Genomic DNA, 25,402 nt, shown 5'->3' on the forward strand with positions numbered 1-25,402 from the left:
CTGGATATGTTTAGTGCAATTATGACAAATAGAGACCGCTTGCCCACATGTTTGCTAGATAGGGCACACAGAAAGATGTTTTTTTCAATGAGCTACACATGATATAACTGCATAGTATGTGTTAAAATAACTAGAACATATGAGCTATTGTACAACAGCTCATTTTAATAGGCCTACAGAGTTTTGTTGAAAAGTTTCCACTGCCTGTCATGGTGTATACCAGTTGAAGCCAAAACTAAGCTGTTCCATCCTTCCACGCTACGTTTTATCCAATAGGAAATCTTGATTTGAAAACGTGAGGGAAAACCTCACTAATTCCTGTGTTTTCCCACTCTAGCTTTCATCTGGAGTGAACTCACATGCCCCACTTTTCTTCTTCTATTGTTCTAAGCTTGGTGTACTTGGAGACACATGTGGGCCTGTTTGTCCCACTGCTGTTTTCATGGAAATGGGAAAAGGAATGAAAGTAACCCAAAACGAGCAGCGACGCTGAACCGCTAATTATGAGCGGGAGGAGGGATGGAGGGGTTGGAGGAGGAGGAGACTGGTTTCTCATACGCCCGCCATGTGCCCCCTCACCCCTTCACCCCCTTCTCCCAATCTCCTGCTCCTTAACTCTCCATCTTCTCTACCCCATTGTTTTTTTTTCTTCTGTTCTGAGTTATTTAAGATGCTGTGTGTTCTCTCTTTCATGTCTGCAGTTGTGATGTCTCTGTGTTGTGAGCGTTGTGTGTCCAAACATCACAGCGGAGATATCTGTTCTTCTCCTCTCATAACTCCAGGCATGAAGGGCCCTATTGACGGCGACAAGGTTTATGGCCTTTTACATGCTTTGTATTGTATTGTGTGTGTGAGAGGCATAATAAATTATACCGGGTATAATTTGATGAATGTGTGTTCACTTTTGGTGGTCATGTTTGTGTTGAAATTGTCATAAGCTTTCAACTAATTTACAGCTGCTTATTGTGGTTATTAGGAGTTCATTGTAGAGAAAATGAAGTATTGACTCAAATGACATTAAACACATACTGTACATCTGGCTGTGAGGATCACAAGTTCAGATGTCCTCATTCACACTGCGCTAACCACTACTCCACATCCTGTCTAAAACATAACAATACAGAGGTTGAACTGCAGAATCAAATTTTTATTTTTGCAAGTTTGCATTACTACAGTCTGCAGTTGGCTGACTCTGCTCATACTTAGTTTCTTATAATAGACAAAACCTTAGACAAAACCCTAAAAGCATCTGTTCAAATATGTCAAATGTTACAAAATAAAAAAATGACCGATTTATAATTAACACAAATTCCTTAAACCACACTATGTTACCAGTTAGATACACCCAAGTAAATCTAATGTTATCCAATAACAGAAAACAGACGCCCTGCAATAAATCTTACATTAATAAAGCTCATCATATTCAGTTTGTGTTGAGACTGTGTCAAAGAGGTGCTAAGTCAGCTCTTTGGTCATTTTGGAGGCTGTAGTGCGTGGTGATGTTGCACTGCATTCAATTATATTGAAAGTTGTTTGCAATATTTTGTCCACTAACATTAATGTCAGTGGAGGCGGTCGAACTATTACAAACCTAGTTTAGTATAGAATTTTTGCTCACCATGCCATATCATTTTCAGTTGACTTTTTATAAAAGTCAATAAATCCTTATGTTTAAATCATGTGACAATCAAAACCATTAACATGTCATTTAACTACAGTATGATTAAAAAAAATATATATATATTTCACAAATGTTGCCTTGTTTGTAACACATTTTCTGTCTATTTTTTAAATAGCCTTAGTCTCTGTCAGCCAGTGGTGGAAGAAGTATTCAGATACTTTACTTAAGTAAAAGTACTATTACCACACTATAAAAATACTCCCTTATAAGTCCTGCATTCCGAATTTTACTTAAGCAAAGGTATGTAAGTACTATCAGGAAAATTTACTTAAAGTATCAAAAGTAAAAGTAATCAATGCAGAGAAATGTCCCCTGTGAGTGTTATACTATTATATATCGTTAGATTATTACTCATGCAACAATATTTAAGCAGCATTTAACTCTTCTTGTTGGTTGAGGTGGAGTTTTTGATTATTATATATAGGGCTGCAGTGAATCATTATGGATTAATCTGATCTTCTTTTTTTTATCAATCCATTAGTTGTGGTTTGTAAAATGTAATAGTGAGAAATTCCCATCATAATTACCCAGAGCTTAAAGTGACATCTTCACATGTCTTTTTTTGTCCAACCAACAGTCAAAACCTCAAAAATATTCAGTTTACTGTAATTTAAGACAAGGAAAAGCATTTGTTGCATGAAAAATTATTTAAATGATTAATCAGTTATCGAAACAGTCACTGACTAATTTCTTGGTAATTGACTAATCAGCTAATCGATTAATCAACTAATCGTTTAAACTCAAATTGTATCTACTGTTGGGTAGTTAACTTTTTTACATAATTTAAAAGTTCTTTATATGTTTTGTGTGTAAAAAAATGTATTTGTGAAGTAACTAGTAACTATAGCTGTCAGATAAATGTAGTGGAGTAAAAAGTGCAGTATTTCCCTCTGAAATTGTGGAGTAGAAGTATAAAGTGTCCTGAAAAGGAAATACAATTACATGAAAATTGTACTTAAGTACAGTACTTGAGTAAATGTATTTAGTTGCTTTCCACTACTGCTGTCAGTGTGAGACTACTACAGACTAGTGTATACAGTAGTTGTGGGGAAATTACTGTAAGTCTTAAACAACCAGTGGTCAAGGTGAAAAATAAATGGGTAATATTAGCTAAGTGGTATACTTTGGATACTTGAGCACTTACACCATCAAGCACACAGTGACATTGTAATTCTCACGGCCTTCGTGGTGTTTGGAGAAGGGATGCCTCTTTGCCAGTGTGATGTGTTTTGTCCCTGTTTAGCAGCTAGACTCTGCGCTGCATCACAGCATAGGCAAACAGACAGACAAGGCATTAGTGATGTGTTTACCATCTGTTCAGGAAGGACAGACCTGATGGGAGAGGATGAGGAAGAGAGACATTTTCATGGTGTACGAAGGCAAGGGGTCGGGGGCATCTGATGATTTACTACCAGACATTAACCATTATTTATCAGAGAGGCCAGTCAAACATCGGTGTACCCTCTGTGGCACACTGTCATCCTTAAGTCGGAAGACAGGCCAGGGATTGTCACTGATGCTGTCTTCTTTATCAGGGAGATAATCACATTGGAAACAGCTGCCAACATTTAGACACACCCCCCCACTGAAAATATAACATCCAGAGAATTTCACCTCCTCACATTAGGCACACTCGTAGAGAAATTATCCATGCAAACAGTCAGAAACATGCGAGAAACATCCTCAAGCTGCTGCTTTCAGTTGTTGAGGAGGATGCTTAATGTGTGAGGGGAACACAGTTTGTGACCCAAGAATTCTGGGAAGTGAAGGTGATCGATTAGACCCAGGGGAGATAAGGTAAGGATTGACGTGGGACGGAATAGGGTAGAGAAATGGAGTTTACTCTAGCCTAGAGTTTGGTGTAGTAATCCATCCATGCCTCCACTCCTTCTCCAACACTATCTCAGCCCCCAGCCATACAAGACTTTCTCGCAAAACCTCAGTGGAGCCGTTATTTGATTTGATTTGTGTTATCGTACTTCTGAGTTCTAGCAGTTTTGATTCTGTCAAAGATATATGTTGTGATTTCTCAAAGTTATGATAGTCTTGGGGGGATTTTTATCATGTCAGAAGAGTTTAAGAGTCTATGTGATTTGGCCAGAGCAGGGTTATGCTTTCACAAGCAAGGCAATGAGAGGAAGAGAGAGGGATGCACTGGGGAATGGGTGAAGAAATCTGTGAAAAAGGGAGACAATAATGGAGAGAATGATGTATTTAATCCTAGACAAAAGTAAATAAAAAAAGAGGTGTTAGGCTGTATAAATGGTTTGAGCTTGTCTCGTTGCCCCTCCTGGTAGTGTTTTTTAGCTGAGCTGTGGGCTTAAGGCTCTGGGAATGTTTGTGCAGTAGAAACCCTGGGTGATATTGTTTGTATTGTTCTATTTCAGCCTGTGTGTCGAACCAGTGTCAGCAGACTGGGGCTGTGTTTTGTTTTCACACACACACACACACACACACACACACACACACACACACACATACATACATACAAAGAGAAATCGGCCATCACTCCGTCTGTCTCCATCCTGACCCCAACTCCTAACTCTCCTTCTGCCCCGTCCTTGTTTGCACCTATTGGTCTTCGCCCCTTTCATGAAATGCGGGTCAATGCTCAAATTAATTGCTATAAAGAGATCCTGGTAAACCCTGCTGATATTCAAAGTGTTATAACAGATGGAATTCAAGCAGGGCGCTGGGTGTTAGTGTGCAGACATGTAGTCTGCAGAAGGATCGCTGTAAGTCTGTGCTCTCTTTCATTCTAGCCTGTGTGTTGTGTCCAGCCCTCCCCATGACACTTCAGTAAACACAAGCGTAACACATATACCTTCTGTTGCCTGTATGTCTGCGTGTGTGTGTGTGTGTGTGTGCCAGTCAGACTGGGTTCTTAGTGTTTTGGTGGGGACGAGTGTGCTTTCATACAACTTGTGTTAGCGGTGGCACGTTATGTGTAACAGAGGACTGCTGTGTGTGCAGAATGCCACCCTGTCTCAGGTCTTAGATTACTCACAGAACGTTTTCTTCATGGTCCACTGCTCTGATACACTGAGGGATGAGTCATTGTATTAAAATAATATATTTAATCTTACAGCAAGGCTTTCTCTGTGAGCATTTGTGAGGAAAATTTTTGAAAGGGTTCAGGTCTCATCTGTTATAAATAAAACTTTATGGAAAAAGGAGAATAGTTATTATCTCCTCTGTACTTTTATTTTGAAAGTTTTCTCCCCTTACCACAACTACCCCTTACTGTGGCTCCTATTTCCTAATTCTATTTTCTGTCTCTTTTTTTGTGTGTGAAAAGGGGTTTCCAGTAAAAAATGGATGGGAGAATATGTCTGTAACTGTTTATTATGCGGCCTTTACCCAATAATGCCTTTAGTTCATTGTGTGTGTGTGTGTGTGTGTGTGTGTGTGTGTGTGTGTGTGCGTGTGCATCCATATTTAATCCTTTTTGTATGTCTGTTGACATACCTCTCATGTTAGCCACACAGTAAATAATCGCGTTGATCATAATTGACTGGTAAATAGAGGTCTGACTCACATCATAAGTGTGCTCATCGGGGAGCGCCATGTGACCTAGCACACTCACACTACCGTCACTGCACCGATAAGATCTCTCAGTGGTGGTCTTACAACTTTTCCTTCCCATCATCCCAAACTTTATTCCCGTCTTTCCTCTCTCCATATTTTCTCTTATCTTATCTTTTTCTTTCTTCTTCTTGTTTGTCTTGTCTAGGATTTATTTATTTTTTGTTTGTTTATAAAATGTTCCAGTACTTATTTTGAGCATAATTCATCTCTGTATGCACCCAGGTGTGTGCACGAGTGCGCATTTGCAGGGAAATGGAGGGAGATTAGTTGTTTTCCATTTCCCGTGTCTGTAATGAGTGTTCTATAAATGTTTAGGAAAGAGCAGCCGTGTGTAGGCGTGTTTGTCAGTGTCTATGATAGAGATACGCACAGGTTGGCGGGACAGTCCAGCTTATGATGTAGACCGTATTTACAGAAAGAATACACACACAAACACTCAGGCATGTACATCTAAATACACAGTCCTCCCTTGCAAAGGCTTAGCACCCCTTTCCTTTAAAACAGATGTGCACCTTTTTGCCTTTTTTCATTTGCCCATAAATACGGTTACTTCTGTGACCTCTGTGTTAATGTGGGGTTCAGGAAAGAAGCCCTGCCTCTTCCCATATGTGGCACACTCACCGACACACACATACATAACCCTCCTCCTCTGAGAGACAGAGAGCGTGCCAGCTATACCTCAGAGTAATGACTCACATCACAGTACGCTAGTCAGTGACACAGCTCTCGACTTATTCATGATTAATTCTATGTTTTATTCAAACTTCACCACAGAAACCTACCCATGACAGAGCACTCCATCCACTACAGCAGCCTCTGATGACACCCTGCCAAGTTAGAAATTACGGCATGAATAGAGCTGAGGTCAGCAATGCAGAATACAGTCGTGATCCACCTAACATACAGCTAATACTTTAAAAATATCCAACACGTCGACTCCAGTCCATTTCCTGTCTATTGAAGACTTCTCCAAGACGGAGGGATGGAGTTTTGGAGGGAAAGAGATTGGCAGACGCGGTGCAATCCGTGCAGGCTGTGATCAAGCGTTCCTTGTCTCGGCGTGGTTCAACAGTGCCCTCTAATGTTTTAAAGTCTCTACAACTCTTGGAACTGAATTAAAGAACATCATCTCTCATGTGCAAAAAAATGATCTTCCTCTTATGCAAACATGCTCATATAAACTTAAAAATGTGTTTTCCTTCACATAACTGAACACATTTATAATTTTTTTAATCAGCCTATTCCCAGCCAGTCAAGCCAAACTCTTATTTTGAAATAGTCTCCTTTAGTGCTGGTTAAACTTATTCACCCCCCCCCCACCTCTGTGCCCTCCTCTCCATGTGTGAGACTGAAACTGGAATCAGATGGGCTGCTTTAATCTTTCACACTACATGTTTCTTCATTAAAAAAAATAATTAAAAGATACAAGAGAAGAAAAGTGATCTCTTGTATCTTGTTTCTGATTGGCTGCAGTGAAAAATTAAACTGAGCAACTGCAAAATGTCAAAGCCAGTTGTTTTGCTTTGAATCCCATCGAATAAATTGTGGTTCTTTCATTCTGCCTCGTCTAGAAACCGTCTGTTTACCTCTGGATGTTTTCTCCCTCCTGGAGCCTCCTGAGTCAATTAGTAGTGGATGTAATGTACTATCCTTGGCAGTATTAAGGATATGTGTACGTGTGCGTATGCGTGTGTGTGTGCGTGCGTGTGTCTACTCGTGAATGCGTATGATTCAGTTTCTCGCAGTGTGAGAAAAGTGCAGGAGGTTTAACATGGCCCTGGGGTTTGTGGCTGCAGAGCAACTCTCATCTGGTAAATTACGCCATAATCTGTTGCAGCCTATGTGGCAAAAATGAAGCCTCATTAATTCCCTTATGTTTCTAAACACTTGGAGTGTACTGCCTTAATACACTTTTTTTACATTAAAAGCTATGTACGATTGCTATCTCGCTCATTTTTCCTACTAGTACCAAAGGAACTGCAGGTCTTAGCCTGAGTGTGATAAGCAGGCAGGGTGTCATGTGCCGGGCAGACAGAGTCCAGCCGCAGTGACCAGCATGTGGCTGACTGGCGGTGTGCAGGGACTGTGTGTTTGTGTCTGTGATTGGGTCCCTCGTCTCCTCTAAATTATAGCCCTCAAGCTCTGAGCCAAGCCAACCTTTGACACACAAAGCAAAAGAGAAAAAAATGCAGATAAAAAACAGAGATGCATGTGGAGACAGTGGCTTAAAGAGGATAAAAGGTGAAAGGGAGAAGGACTGATGTAAAACCTATTGAGAGCTTTTGCCTGTATTAACAGAGAGGCTGTGTGTCTCCGTGTGCAGGAGTCCATTGATTTCTCTCCTAACAGTCCAGCGTGCAGATCAGTGACCAGACGGCTCGGCTGGGCAGAAACAAAACAGACCCACCTCACACTCTGTGTGGTAATTCAGGCCTCATTTAAAGCCAAAGATTTATGTCTCGGTGTTCCCACAAACATAACAGGCATCAGGCTGATGGAGCCAGACCAGGGGTCACCTTACCTTTTTAAGAGCTTTTCCATCCACTGCACCATCTATCGTTCCATCTCTTACTTTACATTCATCTGTCTAATCAGTCAATCAAATGGTTTTATCTTTCGCAATTTCTTTTTCTTCTAACTTGCCTCCTCTGCTATTTTTGTGTATGTTTTTTATGAGCTGAGACATGCAAGAGTTAACCGACTGATGGGCAAGCCACAGAGTAGTGGACAGGCTGTAGAGTACATTCCATAATTTACTGAAGAAAATCCTGGTCTGTTTACCTTTTGCATTCAAGCAGTGTTTTGCTTAGTCATCAGATCATGTGGATGATGATCATTCTGTAAAAGAGAGTAGTGACAGACATTAAAGTTGTAATCTTTAAGATTTCAGCCCTGTGTTTTTTTGGCACTATCCGCGGTTACTGCTGGTAACAGCAAGTGTGGTTTAATACTACACAAACACTCCTTGAGCAGCTACTTGCAGTCAAAAATTATTGCAAACACGATCTGATTTCATGCTATACATAGGGTGAGTAGTTTTCCACACAACAGCAGAACATAGTAAAGTTGGTTCCTTTGCAGAGGAGTTGGAGGTGTGCAGTCTGTCGCCTGTAGCTCTTCATCTAACAGCTCACTGTGGCTGCTCCCTCTTATTGTTACTCTTTGAAACATTTGCATTTTGTGTGACTGCTTCATAATAAAAGCCACCCTGTGTTTCGCCAGTTGAATGCTTTTAATGTGAAGCAGAAGTGGTATATAATGTTTGGCTTGCATTAGCAGTAACAGTGAGGCTAATAATAATAATACAATTAAAATCAGTACCCCTGGATTACATGCATGCATTGTTTCCTGTGAATCCCTCATACGTATTTAGGATCAGAATCAGAAATCCTTTATTGATCCCCGAAGGGAAACTAATAAATAAAGTATTTCTGATCCTGATATTTCAGTCCAGCACAGGAATGGCGGACTTCGCCACTAACAATAAAAAAATAATATATAAAAATGTAATTACAGTATGTAATTTAAAGACTATTGCAGAAAAAATACATGTCATGAATAGTATCACAAATGGGGTTTAATTTCAACAAAATCTTAAGGATTATAACTTTAAAGCTGAGAACACACCACATGATAAAAAAGAGGGCAGATATCCACTGACATTTTCCAGATGTTGTAGTTCCAGTCTCTCACCTCATATTTGAGCCTCAGAAAAGTCACAACCGTCACAATCACAGCAAAAATGATATTAACACTATTAACAAATCAGAATGTGATTTTGTTGTTTTAGCTGGTTAACAACAGAAAAGATGTGGGAGACAGAAATAAATGTGGATATAAATGGATGAAATTCAAAATAGTGTTGCACAAAGTTGAGTGTTTTGATGAATTGGTAATCGTCCACTGTTCAGTGTATGTATGATCCTGTGTGCGGACTTGCTTCTCTTTGTGTTTAGAGTCACGTTTCCGCTCTCCTTGTTAAAGACCTGATCCATTGTGCACACCTTTCACACAAGACAGTATAATGGTTGTAAAATGAGAGCCAGAGATAAACTTTATGTTTCCATTCCCACTCAACTTAAGGCAAATTTCCGTCTTTTGATAAACAGAAATTTTCCGGTGAACCCATTCTCGGATTCATCACTGTCATCACCACAGGTTACAATGAGCATATGTCCCTGCTGAGATGCTCTGTGTGCAAGTGCGTTGGCAGGCTCAGATAAGGCACACTCATCTACAAAATGTCTGGCAAAGCATTTGTGAGTTTGCTCTGAGTTTTGGTGTTGTTTACATGTTGAAAATCCTGCCAGTCTCTCTGAGGGTGAAGACATAGTTGTTTGTTTTCCAGCTGTTCCACTACAAATCAATGGTAAGCTTGCTGTACATAATTTAGAGTCAAAGTTTAGTTGCCGTCTTCTAACTTCAAGATTTATGTGTTTTGTTTTTAGAAGTTTGCTTGTTTCCCTTTCCAGCTTTGCGTGTTGTTATTTGTGAATGCAAATTGGATGTGATTACACATCTGCAAATGAAGCACATGTGTGTATTTCCAAAAGAATGCAAATTACTTTTTTCTAGTTGCTATGGTAATGATGAAATGTCTGACAACCATGTAAGGTGACTCCTATCCAGGGTGTCTTTGGTTGACTAGAACAACTGACCTATAGCCAACTTTGTTCATGCTCCCACAAGGACCCCCACCTCCTATACCCGCCCCTCCCCCTGCCCTCGGGCCCAGAAAAAGGTTCATTGTGCAGGCAGGGAGCGAGGCAAGCAAGGCCTGGTTCTGTTTAGCGCACTGTGCTGCGTCTGAAACACTCACCTTCCTCCAGGGTTTGCATCTGGAGCTGGTTTCCTGTTCAGGCTGCGATGGGCAGGGGCGGAGTTTGGCCTGGCTCTGTGATTGGGTGAGATTGAGCCTTTATGGACCCCAGGATGGTTGGAACTGCCAAACAGTAATCTGTCAATCACTGGCATACCGATTCAAACCAGAGCATAATGCAAAAGAGAGCTTATGATTTGTGCAAAGGCATGAGCAAGAAGCCAGCAATGTTTCTGTTTCAGTCGTATACCAATAATCCAGCGGCAAATTTAGCAACAGCCAATCTGCTGAGCCTATTTGGAGGACAAAGAAGTGTTATGTTCTATATTTTTATCCAAAGACAGATTTTCTTTGGGAAATGTTGTCATGATAAGAAACTCTCAAGTAATTTAAAGTAATGGCTTTATATGAGTAATTGCAAGCCCAAAAATTTGCGTTGTTTTGATAGAGCAATGCCATTGTTATTCTAAAATTGTGTGTAATAGTCACATTAGAGCATGGCAGCAAGACCAGTGCATTCAGTAATGGTGTGTAATAATAACGTTAGCTTCCTGTTATTACTGCAGTAATTCTGTAGTTCAGGCCATGAGCACTGCCCCAAAATCTGCACAGTGGACCTTAAACGCCACATGAATTAAGCAGCATTCTTTTAGTCTATCATTGAGAGTATTTTTATTGGGTTTCCTGGGGAAAAATGTGAAGTAAGCTTCTTCAAAATGAATCAAATGAAATAAAACTCATAATATCTGAGTGCTATACTCTGATTGTGTTACCCTAAATGCCGTGGAAAGCATGCTGTATTCTGCTCCATTCTGTTCCCAAAGGTGTACAGTACACTACCTTTCCAGTGAGCCTGTGTGCCAACGCTGTGAGTCGGGCATTGTTGAGTTTAGCTTCAGTGCTGGAAAGAGCTTTAGTCAGTCTTCCCACTTAGTTTCACTCAGTTCTATACCAAAGACCTCCATTTCCTGCTCTGGCTCCATGGCATGCAGCTGACAGCAGCTTTTATAGATCTCCTGAAGGGACCCAGTTACAGTGCATGCTTCCACGTAAAAACATATACACATACTGCACAGTACACAGTTTACACACATGGTTAAGGTACTATGGTGCAAATATAGGAAAAAAGATTAGTGATTGCAGGAATTGTACTTGAGTTGCAAGTTCATTCAAAAATAAATTTGGTAGGTGGAATAAATTCCAATATTTACTTTTGGCTATGAATTAAAATTGAATTTTCCTAAATCCGATTCAGTTGTCCTAATTTGAGGGGTCAAATTTTGTTTATTTTTTCTGACTTTTTTTGCTTTTTCTTGTGAAATCTTGGACACTTGCACCTCTTCATCCCTCTAAAAATTCCTCAAATGAAACAGTCAAGAAAGGAAAACTCACCCTTTACTTGAAACGCTCACAACTAATGCCGGCACTATGGCTGTAACATGTGATGAGCCATCACAAGTGGACATTGCTTCATTTGAAGCGATCACCAGCCAAGACGATATGGATCCACTGTTTGGAAAAAAAAAATACTCTCTCATATCTCTTTGTAGTGTAGTGTATTGTAGTGGTAATACATTAAGGGATATTCTAACAAGCATCTTCTAATCATTCAAATATCTCAATGACCGTGATGATTATAAATGATTACAGGCATGTTTCTGCTTTTAATCAATACTTGTATGCATGGTAGCAGCAAGATAAAACTGCATAATGGTAACTTTGATCAAACCAACAACCTTTTTACTATCTGGCAACTATGCTGACCAACCTGCAACCTGTCAAACAGTAGTTAAGACCACATGTTGAAGAACAATACACAAAAAATTGGATGCCTACAACTGAGAACATGAGAGGCCCAGGAGGTACTGTAACACTAGTTCAGGTTTGAGTGATATACTTGATGTGGGGCCCCAGAGTCCCTCCAGAGCTCCTCTTTCAGCTCCTCCTCTCTCCACTGACCCATACTAAGAGCTTCTGATGCCAAAGTAAGATGGCAGCAGGTACTTCTAAGGCCAGCTCTGGTTAAAATGAAAATGTAATTTGTTGACAGTGGCACGCTTCTTTGAGAGCCCTGAGGATCATAAGAATGTCCTCCTGGACATGTACAGACAGATGTGTAGGCGTTCAATAGTTCTAAAGTGAGAGCTGAAAGAGAAAGTGCTTAGCCGTTTGCATTTCAACAAGAAACCGTTAATGTCTTTCGTCTTTCTCTCCTCACTGCCGCCCACCAGCAAAACAAGCAAGGGAAAGATCCCAAACATTGTTCGGCAGTTCGAATGAGTGCAACTTGGAGAGGTATTTGATTTCACAATGTTTAAGAAGAAAAAAATGTGTGGTGAGATTGTGTTTGAACACTCCAGAGGGGCGAGTGGTTGGCTGGGGTCTGAGGCAGGGAGGAGTTGTTGGAGTGAACAGACTTGCAGGAGATTGTGTTGGATGTTGGGAGGATGTGACTGAGAGTCACTGAGGTAGACCTTGTGTTGTGAGCACTCTCCTCGAGGGACGTTTTCCAAAAAGGCCTCTCCTCAGCCGTACTTCATGGGGGAAAGTCAGTCAGTTCTGTGGCTCACCATCTCTGGGTCTGATTGTATTGAGTATTTGGCTCAGTGCAGAGTTCTACTGGGTCAGACACTGGATCCCCCCCCAGTGGGCCCATTACAAGGTCCAAAGCCCCTCGTTCTCAGAGCCTGTTTGTCTTGGTGAGAGGAACACAAAGTTCTTCACAGAGGAATCCCTCGTTAAAATGAAATATATCCACAGGGGCATTTGTAGCTCTATCCGACACAAACATACGGCCCTCTATCAACAATCATTCTCTTTATACTATCATCTGAAGCTTAATTTCTCTTGTAATATCTGGTGTCTTTCTCAGCTCGTTTTCTTCCCCACTTTATTTTTCACAGTCTCCCTCCACTCTGTGACCCCGTTGCCTACGTTTCCCCCCTTTGAGCTCTATTTTTCATTCAGTGTTCACTCTGTTCATCAGACAGATTAGCTCCACACCCTTGTTTTATAGGTCTGTGAGCTCAGCTTTGTTGTGAGAGTGGCCAGTGTTCTGTAAATGGTCTGGTGATCTACAGCATGTCGGACTAGAGCACAACCGTCGTGAGGGACTATTCAGACCTGCTCAGACAGGCTCCCAAAAACAGGTCACTGCACCTAAACATTGCCCCAAATGTTGGATTGGTGTGTGTGTGTGTGTGTGTGTGTGTGTGTGTGTGTGTGTGTGTGTGTGTGTGTGTGTGTGTGTGTGTGTGTGTGTGTGTGTGTGTGTGTGTGTGTGTGTGTGTGTGTGTAATAGAGAGAGAGAAAACCGTTCAGTGCCCATGCAAATCCAACAAGAGAATGAAACAAAACTAAGCGTTACCTCAACCACTCACAGAGCTATAAAATTAGCGAATGGAACGATGAGCTCACTCACACTGTGCTCTTAATTTAAACACTTCCAGTATTTTTACAACAGACACAATGATGCCAACTAATAAGAATGTAGACTAATGAATAGGTAATATCAAATTATGTAAATACTATTTGCATCATAATGCAATATACTGAACAGGGGGACACAGCTAATTAATGGTAAATGGACTGTACAAAGCGCATCAACTACATATCTCATTCACCCCATTCACACACATTCATACAGCGATGGCAGAACTGCTCATCAAAGTAACTAAGCATTCACACACATTCACACACCAAAGGCACATCCCTCGGGAGCAATTTGGGGCATATGGGGCACAAAGGGCTTTATACAACTTTTTTTCATATATTTAGTAGTACTTGCCAAGACCTGTAAACAGACTTTGATGTGTAAAATCGTTGGAGTCCCCCCTTAATCAACATCCATATCAGGCCCCTGGTCGTTTTATACTGTGGGCAGTAAAAATCTAACATGTGGCACCTGTATGTGTCTCTAGAAAGAGCAAAATTTGCTGTCTTCTGACTAACCGTCTGTTTTCCATGTATGTCTTCGTCTGTGTGTTGTGTGCGTGTGTCACAGGCTCTCGGAGACTCTGACTTCCCTGCTGTGCTGAGGCAGCTTCTGCCCTTGATGAAGCCCCGTGGAGGCGGGGACAGCACGGCCTCGAGGTCGAGGTCCAAGGAGGATGAATGCGGGCCTGATGAGCTGATCCTCCTGCTGGTTTACCTGTACTCCCTGGCTGACGAGGCGCAGCCCGCAGACCAGGATAATGAGGAGGAGCTGGAGAAGCTTGAGAGGGAGCTGATAGGAGTGCTCACCCTGGTCATCACCCAAGAGACCGAACTCAGCCCCTTGCTCCAGAAACTAACTGGTGAGAGAGAGTTAATGTGATCACAATTTCATGATTACTTCCAGGAGCATGCTCAGTTTGCCAAATTTGCTGATGGTCTAAAGAGGAGAGAAATTGGAGTAGGAGAGTGGGAACAGCTGATTGTTTATTTCTTCTGTCTGCCTCCTGTTAATGGGAAAATTTTTATCAAAGTCTTCACACCCCATCCCTCTCCTTCTGTCCTTGCGTCACACTATTTTATACACACACACACACACCTACACACACACTTTCTGGTCAGTTTGGCAAGCAGCCACACAAATAGTCGAGTGTGGGAAAATCTGAACTTTGTGCATGTGGATAAGTGTGAGAGAGAAATTTCTCTTCACTTTAACATCTACAGCCTCTGTGCAGTGACAGTTACATTTACCTGTGCAGCATACAGATGTAGGAAAACCTTTTATTTGTGGTTCAAATTTGCAAATTGGCACCACTATGTGTGTGTGCCTACTGGTTTCTTTGCTTCCTCTGTGCTGGTTTAGCTGAGCTGGTAACTGTGTGGTAGAGCAGATCAAGGCCAGCCCTTAAGATGAATTAACAGTCTACCTCCACACCACAACCAGCTGTACCTCCCAGAGTAATAGCGTCTTTAACCTTGAGCCTGTACACACACGATCTCCTCCCCTGCCACATAGTTCATAATTAGAGCTGCTTTTAGTTTTAACCCGCTCCATACCTTAGCACACACCCTGAAATAATACACTGGGTTTTCGTCTCATATCACACATAGGCTCATATAGTATATATAGGGTTGGTAAATCTATGAAAAGTACTAATAAAGATTGTTGATCCCTCTTGCTCTTTTTCACTCTTTTCCTTCTCATACTCTGTCTCTCTCTCTTCCTGTTCTACTTGGCTAAGTGCTGCTTGGAATTGAGGGGCCTCTTGGCAGGCACAGGCTCAGAGATGTGGCTCATGCTAAAAACCTGACTCTCTGTTATAAACACTTCATTGGAAATTACCCTGTCATAGTGTGCCAGGTGTGTTTTAAACAAAAAAAAAAAAAAACTATGTATGTGTGTGCACACACGCGCATGTCTTGCCTATTCAGAGGAATTCAGCAGTCTGCTTTTAGATTTGAGAGTGTGTATGCACATGCACGAAGGTCTGTGTGAGAGTTTTTATGGCAGTTGATGAAGTGCTTGGCTAGGGTAACATGAGGCGGGAGGTTGTCTCTCTCTGCATCCAGAGCAAAACACCGATTGTGACATTCTCCCCAATTAAAGGACTCAAATGGATACCAGACGTTGAATGAAACCTGGTCGCCATGAAAACAATGTTTTTACAAATTATTTTATTTTGTTCCCTTTGGCTACAATGCATGTAGAAACAGGGTGCAGAAACTCAAGAACAATATACACAGAAGAAATAAGGACAAGTGAGTTTAGGACTGTACGCAGGACAGGCTAATGCAACACACCCCGACCCCACTAACTACCTCCTTCTGGGAACTTAATTAAAGAGCATCTTCAGGAAATGGTGTTCCTCAGACTACTGTACACTGTAGATTTGTTGTCTATTCCATGTTTCCTGTCAGCCCTGATGGACCTGAGTTTTCTGTGCAGCAGCATCAAACTTTCATGAACACATAGTTTTTTTTCAGACTGCCAGTGAGAGGGTTAAAGATGTTGTTTTCCCAATAATGTGTATTTGTGAGCAGCAAGCGATGGTGTGTTGCATAATCCATCATGTAGACATTTACCTTCATTTATAAGGGTATTTAAAGTGGTCATATTATGCTTTTTGCCTTTATTGTGTTATATCTTTTTTGTGCATGTAATAAGTTAGCAGTGAAAAAGGAAAAAGTCCACCCCAAAGGGAGTTACCCTCTCCCTCAGAAAACACTGCTCCTGAACTGCCTGAAAACAGCTCGATTGTAGTCCAGCCTTTACTTCCATAACGTATCTACGTCACTATGTAACACGATTCATAATGCCCGAATTGAGCAGTTTCCACAAGTACACCTAAAAAATAGCGTTAGATACCCTCCAGGCAATCAATGGGCATAAAGTTGTTACTGTGATGTAGAGACAGTGCACAGTTAAAACATTATGTATGATTATGTATAAATTAGTTACAAATTAATAACTTGGTTGGTTCGGGTTGTTCTGCCTGTGTTTCAGTATCAGACAGTACGGATCAAACATGTATGTCTGAACCAAAGCCATAGTTACCGGCTGAAGCGGCTTTGTTTTGGATCACACTACCTTGCTTGTCAGGACCCGCCCTACTCTGCTTCTGATTGGCTAGTAGTCCTTACCTCGGTACTGCACATGTGCAACTCCCAACAAAGATTGAATAGAAGTGAGATGCCTCGTTCAGTAGCTAAAATGGAGTGTTCAAGACACAGGGTGAAAAGATGTGCTGCAGCAACGTGCAGTATGAGCAAAAATATGGTGTTTTTTTTAAATTACCTATAATAAACCTATTCTGGTACAAACCCAAAATAAAATTATGAAACTGAAAATGAGCATAATATGACCACTTTAATCAGAATCAGAAACACTTTATTGATCCCCGAAGGGAAACTCTTTGTTACAGCAGCTCGCCTTTACGTCAGTGCACACAGGAGTACTAACAAAAAATATAATACAATACACTATAAAAAACACTATAAAAACAGGTCAGAAAATAAATTAAGTACCAGGTGGGTATAAGTATAAAATAAAATAAGTGTGAAGTACCAAGTGGGTTTACCGGTTGATGATGATAATACAGTATAATAATACAATGTAATAATATAAGGAATAAGTAGTGGTGCATGTACTGTCGAGTTAAGTGTAGCTTATTGAGATTATTAAGATATTGCACAGCAGTAATGGAGGTATATAATATCAATATCAATAAATAGGAAAAACTAACATAGGAAACTAAATATTGCACGGGAGTAATACACAGAATATTGCACAATTATTCAAGTATGGCAGAGATGTAATGATCAATGTCCAGTTTAGTGACCTAGGGTCATACAGACTAACTAAAGGATAATGGCCTGGTCACACCAGCATTTAAGTATTTTAAATGTAATTCCAGTGGAATTGCCGCAGTCTACTCAGTGGATTTGCTCATTGGGGGAAAAGTAAATCTGCACACATTTTTCCGGTGATGTCGACTTTGGTGAATTTTGACCTGCCAATTTGCAATAATGACCAATAGCAAGCCATCTTGACAATGCTGATATTTGAGGGAACAGAGAGCTGGAGAGTCCAAAATGGAGGAATCTATCGTAGATTATTTATTTCTATATAACCTCTTCTGTCAGAGAATAAACGGTTCCTCAAAAGAGCAATGGTTTGCAGACAGTTATGAGACAGGAGTCAATGGTAAAAACGTGTCTTTTGAATAAACAGTGTGAACTTACTGTATAGTTCCATTAGTAACCAAGCAGAGCTATCGAGCTTGCTAACTGACCATGATCAAGTTTGCTAGCTCAGAGAGTTTAATTTTCCCTCTTCAATAACTTTTTATTGAACAAAATGGTGTACAATAGTGAAGAAAATATCATGGAGGAGTACAGTAAACAGCACAACATAGAGAAAATAGAGAGAAGCTTGGAGAGCTACTGTATTGTGCCCCGCTGGATAGCGTGTTAGCAGATAGCTTGCCAGGTACAGCAGCTCACCAACTAGCCAGCGAATAGTCACTACTTTACCAAGCTTCTTGAAACAAATATTTTGCAAAGTTGTGCAGATTAATTTCACTGCCACTTTCTGGTATGCCCAGTGATATTCTATATTTTTGTTATTCTCAACAAATCCCATGAAATACCCAAACCAATAATGTGTTAGTCTGTCTCTGATTTCTCTACCTTGTCTCTGACACTGAGCTCAAAGCCGATTGGTTCCTACTGAAAAAGTCAATCTTGAAAAACGGGTCACAAATGTATACATTTATTTTAAAAAATAAAAATAATTTTTTGAAACAGCTGGGCACTGTAGTTTTTAGCAAAAACTACTCAAACAGTAGTAAATAGTGTACTTGTTGGGGACTATTTTCATTGCACTAGTGAAGATTTAGGGCAGCAGGACGGTGTATATGGGATTGACTCAAAATAAACTACAGTGCCCATGCTCGTGGAACATGTTACTCTATACAACAGTGTGGCTTATTAAATTGTTTAATGTATAGTTTTTGCACATGATTCACTGTGGCAACCCCTGAAAGGGAAGAGCTGAAAGGAAAGAAGTATAGTTTTTGGACAACAATGGAGCTATGTGGAATGGCTAAATCAGGCTTTGGCTATACAGGCAATACTTGTTAGTATGATCAATTCATTGTTTGTTTCGATGTTTTCATGGGATTTGTTGACAATAAGAAAAATATAGAATATCACAGATTTACCCTTTAAATAATGCATCTCACCACAGTGCTTCGTCTTGCAGCCTCACACCAGAGGGAGGACAGTAGAGCAGACTCCTCGAAATGCCCTAATATGAAGTGTTAACGCAAGTTTGGGGTTTTCAAGAAGTTTTGCTATGTCGGTATGTTTGCAATTGTGTATTTCTCATCGCTGTACGTGTATGTGCATGTGAAATGAACATTCATACTATACAGTACAGTACAGCATTTCTGCATTGTTGTCATAGGGTATGGCTTTGATTAAAGAGTTGAACAGTATTTATCCAAGAAAATGCTTCCACTTATTGCAGCCTGGGAAATGAGCTCTTAAACCTAACGCTGCACAGCACCACATGTGGAAAGAGCTGGATTGGTCATGTGTAAAGCCGCAAATGGAGAACAAAAACTGTGATTGGATAAGGAACCAACTGCATCTCCTGAAACCTGGAGTCTGATTGGCTGCTGCCAGACAGTCTGTGGTGTACATGGGTGGTGTGTGTGATGTGTGCAGGTTGTAAATAGCTCCAAGCAGTTACTGTTAATCCCCCGTTCAGTTGTGGCAAAAATTACATTGATGCTGGTAAGAGAGCGAAAATGAGTCTTCCTCAGACTTCTTTATGGATTTGTTTCCTGTCAGCCTTGGTGAATCTTGTTTTTCTTTGGTGCAGAATCAAACCTCCTCCTTCTCCTTTCGAATTTTTTCTTCTCTTCTCTCAGCATTGCAGTGCATGGGCCAAGAAAGAGAGCAACCCAAATGTCCCTAATTCTTCACATTAGGACATCTAGCTAGCTCAGGATGATGGATCATAGTTTGTCTGCATTTATGTCAGTGTGTGGGTGTACAGTTCCAGTAGTGAGAATGTGAAATCCCAGTCCCCAGATGGTGATGATAGTGATTTACTGGCAGCAGTGACAGAAGAAGGGAAGAAGGTTGCAAAATAACTTTTAGAGCAAGACGTGAATTTTAACTGAAAATGTGGTGGTTTCATATCATGTTCCTCTCTCTCTCTGCCTCAGACACACATTGGGTTTGTTATTCATCCTGTCAGTGGGGTGTGCACGGGGCAAGAAAGAGGGGAGCAGTGGGAGAGTTGGACCTCCCCAACGCCGCTGTTTGGGTTGGCACGGCAACACGGGCCAGTCAAGGGACATGAAAGGGATCACACATAACTCTGGCCACCAACTCTCCGTCTGCCTACCTCTTAAACTTTTCTTCTCTTTATTTTTTTTATGTCCTTTTCCATTTCTCTCGCTTTCTCCCGCTTTCTTGCTTTTTTCTTCCTCCCTCCCTCTCTGTGAGGCCCTAAAGCACCAGGCTGGTTGCAGGGGGAAGTGGAGCATAAGTTAGTCTAATGATCGCGCCTGATTAAATATATTTCCCCTGTTGCGCTGTGTTTATGAAATTAGCTCCAATTATTTTTAATTGGTGGTCTTTCTTTACTTCCTTCTCTGTTACACAAACACACAAACACACACATACATGTATGAGGTGAAAACCGTAGACCCCAGGGTGAACAAAGCAGCCAGTGGCGTTGTTCTCTCTAGCTCACTTCATCAGATAAGCTGATGACATGGAGCTCAGGCTTTAATTAACAGAGGCTCATCAGCTCCTCACTGCCGGGCCAGACAGGCCTGGTTCACAGGCAGGGCCACACACAAAGTCACAATCAGACCCCCAGACTCACACCCCACTAAGTCTGCTCCCAAGTCAGCACTGTGAGTCTCCATACTGGGTCTCTTGTTTTCTTGTATCCATCCTACGTTCTTCTTTCTTCTCCTCTGGGTTATACTGAATTAGACCCAAAGGGGACGGTGTGACAGTTTTGTCGCAGGTAACAGGGATGCAAGGAAACAAAGGGATCCAACTCTAAAGTAGAATAGCAAAATGGCAATATAGATGAACTGGCAATTGCATTTGGAAAAGTGCCTTCTGATGAGGGCAAAGGGAGACTGTGCAGGACTCAATATGACAGACAGGTGTTGGAAAATTTGCCCAATAACAACCAGCTTTCAACTGCTCCAGTTGTTCTTAACCTTTTTTGGCTTGTCACCCCTTAAAATTAAGAGACACCTACTGTAATTGGGACCTTCCATCACAGATGTGCTCACTGAAGAGTGATGAATACTTTAACTAAAGCATGATTTTTCTTTTGTTTTATGTTATAATTGGCTTGGAGACTGAAGACTATTTCACTGCTTAGCATAAAAAAAGGGAACATTTTTAAAGATGTCATTAACAAGTAGAATATGCTTTTTTCTATGGGAAGCACATCTTAAAACTTCTTATCCCACATCTATGTACCTTGAATTTATGCTACATAAGAATTGCATGCAAGTGGATGTATTCTACCCCTCCTGTAATCATGGTAGTATGTGTCTTAATAGAGTTGAAGCAGTATAAAATTCCTGTCAAGGATCATTGGCTGTTATTTTCTGCAATCTCTGACTGAGAAAGTATTTGTATTGTGCAAACAATTCTTTTCTTTTAAAAGCAATTGGTGAGCTTTGAAAGTCTGATATTGCCAATCAGAGGAAACAACCGCAACTTATATTTATATATATTGAAGACACACAGCAAGTTCCCATCATGTTTGTTTTCTTCAAACTACAAGAAAGATGAGACTAAAGAGTTTTTACCCTCAAACAATGCATGCTGGGAAGTCTGCTAACATGCTGATCATGTTCTTTAGAAACTTAATTTAATGAGTTGAGTGAACTCTCAGTAGTACATTTATTCAACTCAAAATTTTAAGTTGACTTAACTTGAAATTAATAAAACTTACAGTATTTATTTACATGACGTTAATGATGAAAGATTAGTTGATTCCACTAAATCCCTAGATAATGTTTTACAGCGATCAGAAACCACTACATGTTTATCACCCACATCTTAAAACTCCCATAAATCACCAAGTGTAGGACAGTTATCAAACTCACTCAAAAACTGTGTGGGTTCATCTTTTTCATCCAGGGAGTACAATGTCAAGTCAAATAAAACTGAAACAGAAGTCATCTCTCAAGCAATCAAACATCAACTCTACAACTTCAGTCCAGTGGATCATTTCATTTTGACTTGTCAGTGAAATAGTATCAGACAAAGGAGCCTTTAAGGGATACATTTGCTTTCATAGTTTTAAAGACATGTTTGTCCTGAGACTGTTGTACAATGTAGTGTATGCAGTGCAGTGACAAAAAATGATACCTGTAGTATTATCACTCAGAAGGAAGCCTTCAACTGTCGATGTAGTGCAGTGAGTAGTAGCCATAGTTTGTTGGGTAGATTTCACAGAGCTGGCCCAGAGTGTAGTTTACACCTCTGTTTGTTTTATGGAGTGTGTTAGCGCTCAGCGGAGAATTCCTCTGCTTCTTATTTATGACAGGAAATGCACATCATAAAAGACTTGTAAGCACTTATATCTCTGCTGGGAATTGGGCTTGTAGAATGAAAAAGGACACTATCACGATCCCACACAGACTTGCAAATAGATACGCACGCACTCGCTCAACAAAGCAAAGGCAAAAATACATACCAGACACAACTACAGGCAGGCTCCAGAGGGACTCTAACTGAGACAGCGGCCCCTGGCCCCTGCACACGCGTCAGTGCAGGCTGGGGTCAGTCTGTGACCCTCTGTCAGAGGGTCAGTGGAGGAGTCCAGCCAACACGCTCTACCCACTCGTCTCTCTCATCTTCTTCAGGGACCCTTCTTGGCTCCTCTGGGAAGACATCCCTTTTTATCTTCATACATAAGTTTCTGCCTCACTTTCTGTGCAGCACTTAGACTGGGAGACAAAGAATTTGAAGAAGGTCTTTGTGAATGTTTGTGTATGTATGGGTCGCTGTGTGTGCTTTTTCTAGTCTGATGGCCATAGAAACAAATATCTTGGCTCGAACAACATTCATAAATAAGTGTATGAGTTTGGTCGAATGTATGTGCATGTGAATCTGTTTTTTACCAGAGCCACCGTTTTACAGTATATCTGCGCTTTATCTGTTGGTGCGGAAGAACTTGTTTACGTTTAGGATTCCAGTCAGCAGTGAAAGATGACCTGTCCTAATTTACCCGCTTTCCACCCCAAACTGTCCCCTCGCTCTCTCTCCAGCCCCTCCCACCCCCAACCCGTGCAACTTCCTCCATTTTCTGAATCTGAGGAACTCTATAACCTACTTTCACCTCATACTCAATGGAATAAACTTGGCGGTATCATCTGTCAATAAAATCTTGTGATGTGGTCATGATTTTTTAGGCCTAGAGTAAAAGGCTGCAGCTCAGCACTGCTTTCGGCGACTACGCCCTCAAACAACAACAGGAAAAGAAGGATGCTTTCTGTGTTAGTGTCCCGTACAAGCAGTGGGACTAATCTAGCACTCCTGGAAATGAAACGTGTTCATTCAGTTCGAAGTTCTTCTGCTCAGTTTTGAGTCCTCCTGGGTGGAGAATTCCACCACGGCCTCGACACCAGATGGAAGCTCTCCTGGCGCTATGAGCTGGCCGGGTCATTTCCTGTCAGGAGGCCTGGTGTTAATCAAGGCCTGAGCCAGCGGGAACGCCCCCCACTCCCCCTACCTCCTCCTCCCCTTTTTTTTTTTTTTTTTTTTTACAACCCCTCTCTTCTTACACCCCCTCATCTAGCAGAGAGGCTAAGAAATACATGTTTTTCTCTCCTCCCCCATTTCCCCCTTTAGTTTCTGGTCTTTTGTCTTCCATACCATATCCCTGCTTTGTTTAGTACATGTCATACTCCACTCTGAGTGTCTTTAGGTGGTCGTAAATCATGAGGAGGTAATAGTCTGTGTTATCAAAGTGTCCCTATGGAGAACTGCAGGTCCAGCCAATAGATAGAAGGAGATAGTAAGGAATGAGGAGAAAGGAATCTTTCTTTACTTGCGTTCTGGTGTCTGGTCACTTTCTGTTGTGTGTTAATGTCTCCTGTAGTGTGATGGACATGGTCGGAGATAGGCTTATCTCCTTGCTCCTCCTACTCAGCTGACCTCCACACTGACCAGACATAGGCATACAAACTGAGGGGGGCAGTCAGAGGGAATGTTTGGCCCGAGTTCTCCTGCTATGTCTTTCTTAGTCACTTAATGGTCTACGTGCCTCATCTCCAGTGTTCAATGGTGAAACGTTGCCCCAGCTGTGGTTTTTCTGTGGGGTCATTTACATGCTGGGAGGTTTTGAAGTGCGTATGTAGCTCATGTATCCTAGTTGTGGGTTGATGCATAAAAACCTAATTTAGTTAGAGAAAATTCAGTTAAGCAAAGTGTGAAAAACACTCCAATTATGAGACTCGGACTCATACTTGGCATGAAAACACAATATTCCATCAGTTTTTGGATTTCACTGTTGCTGTATTATCAGATTTGTGATTTCATTTTCAAACTATTGCTGTTTTTAGAGAACATTTCTTTCTCCTCTAATAGAGGTCACAACCCTAAGAAACAATGGTTCTACCAGAACCTAATGGTTAATTCTTCAAATAAACCTTTTAGCCAAATAAATCTGCCAATAAAAGTGCCAGTTTTCATTATTGAAACAGCAGAAAAACAACAGAACTCAGAAGCGATGAGCAAGCAAGCAGCAGGGAAAGCACTGCTAGCACCTTCTCAGCACCCATGATTTCAGGCCTCAGGTGTCATTGCTCTGGAGACAAAATTGATCTCACCGGTCATCTTGGAACGCATTATTCATGCATTCAAAAATGGCGCCCCCTTTATTCCTGTAAAAGTTTCTCACTGGGCACATACGCCGAAAAAGCATACTTCTGCGTTTTCTGACCCATAGAGCAGGCGCACTAGAGTCCTCCTCCAGCTGAGCTGGTTAATATATTGTTATTCAGTATTTTACAACCGCTCCTTTTCCAATGATTGTGTATGGGGAAAAAAGCTTTTGGGCCAGTGTTTGTCGCGTGATGATCCTGGAAGTTGCAATATTCAGTGCAGCCATACTCCAAAATCACTTTACAGCAAGCGCCATTCCTGGGGGCTTTCTATAAACACACTGATAAGCAATCCATATGTCTGGGTTTTTGTATTTCTCATCATTCACAATGGACAAACATTATTATTATTTAAAAAGACGGAATTTTAAGTCTGTAATCTCTCATTTCTAGGTAATCAATTCTGAAAATGTCAATGCAAACCTCCTATGAAAAAAGTAATGAGTGCACACGGACTCCAAGCCACAAAATGTATTTGTTTTTAAAAACAATGTTTCAATAGATGTCATCTGTTCCACTAACTGTCGTAAAGCTAACGATCGTCCTGTCATACTTGTATGGACCATTGTCAGATTTAGGACAAGCATTTGTCGATGCCAGTGCCAATAAGAGTTTTGGTTAAAAGAAAATTTAAAAACACTGAGGAAAGTATTGAGGTTGGATACCCAGCCCTAAATGTAAAGTGTTCCTGTCCACCCCCTGGTAGATGAGTGTTCTAGCTGTGCTGAGCTGACTCAGTCTGATAAAGCACAGACTGTTGGGGAAGATGGTCACTATCATTGAAATCCTACTATCAATAGAAACTCCATAACATTTTGTGCCTCTCTATCATCTTATCTTCTCTTAGTTCTGTCTGCTTCTTGGTCCTCTCAGGCTGCCTCTCACACACTCTCTCTCATTCACACACACACACTGGACTGTTCTTTGATGCTGACAGCTGCT

General features: G+C 41.1%; 1 protein-coding gene across 2 annotated transcripts in view; it reads left to right on the forward strand.

The window, feature by feature from the left end:
- Window positions 1-25,402, forward strand: part of scfd2 (sec1 family domain containing 2) — an 85,909-nt gene that overhangs the window by 24,292 nt on the left and 36,215 nt on the right. For both annotated transcript variants that reach the window (XM_044199059.1, XM_044199060.1), the window contains one exon: window positions 14,092-14,383. In XM_044199059.1, coding sequence (XP_044054994.1) covers window positions 14,092-14,383 — 292 coding nt within the window. The remainder of the gene's footprint in view (window positions 1-14,091; window positions 14,384-25,402) is intronic.

This window comes from Siniperca chuatsi, linkage group LG6 (genome assembly GCF_020085105.1).
Source record: "Siniperca chuatsi isolate FFG_IHB_CAS linkage group LG6, ASM2008510v1, whole genome shotgun sequence".
NCBI classification, from domain to species: Eukaryota; Metazoa; Chordata; class Actinopteri; order Centrarchiformes; family Sinipercidae; genus Siniperca; species Siniperca chuatsi.